This window comes from Buceros rhinoceros, unplaced genomic scaffold (assembly GCF_000710305.1).
Source record: "Buceros rhinoceros silvestris isolate BGI_N320 unplaced genomic scaffold, ASM71030v1 scaffold42362, whole genome shotgun sequence".
Classification (NCBI taxonomy): Eukaryota; Metazoa; Chordata; class Aves; order Bucerotiformes; family Bucerotidae; genus Buceros; species Buceros rhinoceros.
In genome coordinates this window covers 20258-23233 of record NW_010400348.1, presented here as the reverse complement: position 1 = coordinate 23233, position 2976 = coordinate 20258, and the positions used below count along the sequence as shown (strand labels likewise).

Sequence of the window (2976 nt, the reverse complement as noted above, 5' to 3'; positions counted from 1 at the left end):
GCCTAAACGATTCTGTGATTGAGAACAGCTTCTGCAGGTGGGAAGCACAGTAAACCGGGTCACTGGTGCGTCCCAGTCTGCCTGTGCTGGGGCACAGTAGACCCTGTCTAGAAGAGCATTCATCCCTCTGTTGGCATGACTCGTGTGGCAACTGACCCGTAAATTAACAGTGTATTATCTCCTGCATCTTACAGCCCCATCCTGTAGCTTGTGTTTAAGAAACACTTCATCAAGCGTGGCTTCTCAGTCGTTCCTCAGCTGGGGATGTACCCCCGGGTGTGGGATTTTTGGTTATTGAGGGGGTTACTGCTGCTGTTCAGGAGTGGAAGAGGGTGAAGCATGGACTCTCTGGACCACATGCTCACGGACCCGCTGGAGCTGGGACCCTGCGGGGACGGACATGGCACACGCATCATGGAGGACTGCATGCTGGGTGCCACCAGGGTCAGCCTGCCCGAGGACCTGCTGGAGGATGTGAGTAGTGCCAGGTCACGTTACTTTTTCAGAGCCTGTGTTAATAGAGTGCTTAACTCCCTTTGTGGGGCTGACAGAGCAGACGGAAAAGAGCGGAAATGTTTCTGGCTGTCCTGGAACAGGTGTCAGAAAGGGCTGTGATGAATCTCAGGAAAAGATCTTTTAAAACCATTCTGTTATATTCTTTTTTAAGACGACAATCTCTCTTAATTTAAAAACGCCTTTGAGAAAGTTTTGTTCATTATAAGCTTTGAAATTATTTTCTTGCTGCTGGTATTAATATTCAGTTCCTCCTTTTCCTCTTCACGATCTATTGTTTCCTGCGTTTGGCAAGACACTGTCTCGTGACTGGTGTTATTTAACCATAGAAGGCCTTCAGGGCTGGGAAGCTGTCAAGGATATGGATGCACTTTCTTCCCTAATGTTTTTTGCTTTCTGTAGCCTGAGATCTTCTTCGACGTTGTCAGCTTGTCCACGTGGCAGGAGGTGCTGACAGACGCGCAGCAAGACCACCTAAAAAAATTCCTGCCTCACTTTCCTGAAAACAACCGAGAGCACCAGAACAAACTCATCTTGGCGTTGTTCAGCGGCGAAAACTTCCGTTTTGGGAACCCACTGCACATCGCCCAGAAACTATTCCGGGGTCAGTGAGAGGAATAAACTTCTGTGTGTTTTCGGGGTTCTCAACTAGCGTTTGATGAAAACTCGAGTGTTTTTCACCTGTTTTGTACAGACGGACACTTCAATCCCGAAGTCGTGAAGTACCGGCAGCTCTGTTTGAAGTCCCAGTACAAACGCTACCTGCGCTCCCAGCAGCAGTACTTTTACCGGCTGCTCAAGCAGATCCTCACTTCCCGCAACGTGAGTGCCATCCCTTTCTCGTGGGCTTTGCAGTGGTGTCGTGGTATTTCTGCGTTCGCAGTTGTCAGAGGTCCTGCCTTCAGTGAATGCTGCATTTTTGGTTTCCTAGTCGCCCTTATAATATGAGAAACATTGTCTGCAGATTTCAGGTTTGAAACTCTCGTGGCTCTCCCTTGTGTGTAGTGTCTTTTCTCCATGCCCACCTCGTCCCTCATTCCTGTTTGCCTTTTACACCTGACAGTCCTAATAACAACTTGTTCTGTCTTCATTTTCTACCGCTTCTGTCGTTCTGAAACAAGTGAGGTTGATAAATATGTCGTGTCTCTAGAATAGACACAAAACTTGGATTCTGGTGCCGGTACGTCCCTGATGAAGTCTTTCTCCGTGGATATCGTTGTCAGCTAATTGCTGCCATCTGAAATTGGCCATTGTAAATACTTGCTGGCTTAGTTTGTTAAGCTTAGGCATTGAAATCTAAGGTTTGTGTGGATGAAGGTGAATGTCTGTCTTTATAAAATGCCCTACAGTGATATGGGAAAAACAATACAGAAATTATTTCCCCTGTAGCCATAAGGGGTGAAATGTTGTCTTCCAAAGAGACATCGTTCCATGTCTGTGTTAAGTGTGTGGCATGGGAACTGCCCAAGCGGATCTCAGACCAGTGGTGAGGTTCCTCTCGGCAGTTCCACGTGATGCGACAGCGAGGGGTTACTCTGTGGGCAGGTGAAGGTGCAGAAATTTCACCTTGCTTTTTTGCCCCCTTACCTGGTGATCTGAAATGTTGGGTGTGACGTCTCGTGTGCAGCAGATAGCGATGCTCCGTTAGGGTCGCTGTGTAAAGAACCGAGGTGCTTGCCACACCACCTCCACGTGTCACCTGCTGTAGCTCACAGTGCCGTTGCTCAGGTAGCTAATGTCACACTGTCTCCTCCTGCAGCACTTGCTGGAGTTAGCGAGGAAAGGAGGCCCTGATATGACCCTGAGGAGGAAGCCCTTCTCGCCGGCATATGACTCGGAAGAACGAGACAGACGGACGCACCGGCGCTACTTGAAGATTCTGAGGGAGGTGAAAGAGGAGTGTGGAGACACTACCTTGTCTTCTGATGAGGAAGGTAATTCTCTGGGCTGGGCTGAAGATTTGAGCTGTGAATGAAGAAGGACAAATCTTTGATGGAGAGGCGGGGTCTTTGATAGAAGAATGGAAACTGGACCCGGGTTTTATTGGCTGTGATCTAATGAACACAGGGGAATAGAATTGTGTAGATTGGTGCGTTGCGACACGAAACGGAGCTCTGGGCTGAAGTGGAACGAATCACTCGAACGCCAATGTGGTGTGTAGCGAGACTCGTTTATTGTTTACATTATGTTCCAATTTATAGACTCTTGTCCACTCGACTAACTACATGGTGATTGGATAGTGACTCTGTTACACAGACAGCACACAGCTCTTAAAGCACTATAATTGGATAAAAGGGGTTAGATCCCACGTGGTAGTATTTTGGTTAGAGCTAACAAAACAAGGCTAGTAGAGATAGTATTTCCCACATGATAACACTGCAGCTGGGTTCCGGTTGCTAAGTTTCCCAGAGAGAGTAGCATATTTTCGTAGTTCCAATTTCTGCTAGAAAAATACACCAACAT

General features: G+C 47.7%; 1 protein-coding gene across 1 annotated transcript in view; it reads left to right on the top strand.

Annotated features, from left to right (window-relative positions):
* Positions 1 to 339: 339 nt before the first annotated feature.
* Positions 340 to 2976, top strand: part of NFRKB (nuclear factor related to kappaB binding protein) — a 13748-nt gene continuing 11111 nt past the window's right edge. Inside the window, exons 1-4 of the mRNA XM_010131802.1 lie at positions 340 to 474; positions 916 to 1117; positions 1208 to 1335; positions 2273 to 2447. Coding sequence (XP_010130104.1) covers positions 340 to 474; positions 916 to 1117; positions 1208 to 1335; positions 2273 to 2447 — 640 coding nt within the window. The remainder of the gene's footprint in view (positions 475 to 915; positions 1118 to 1207; positions 1336 to 2272; positions 2448 to 2976) is intronic.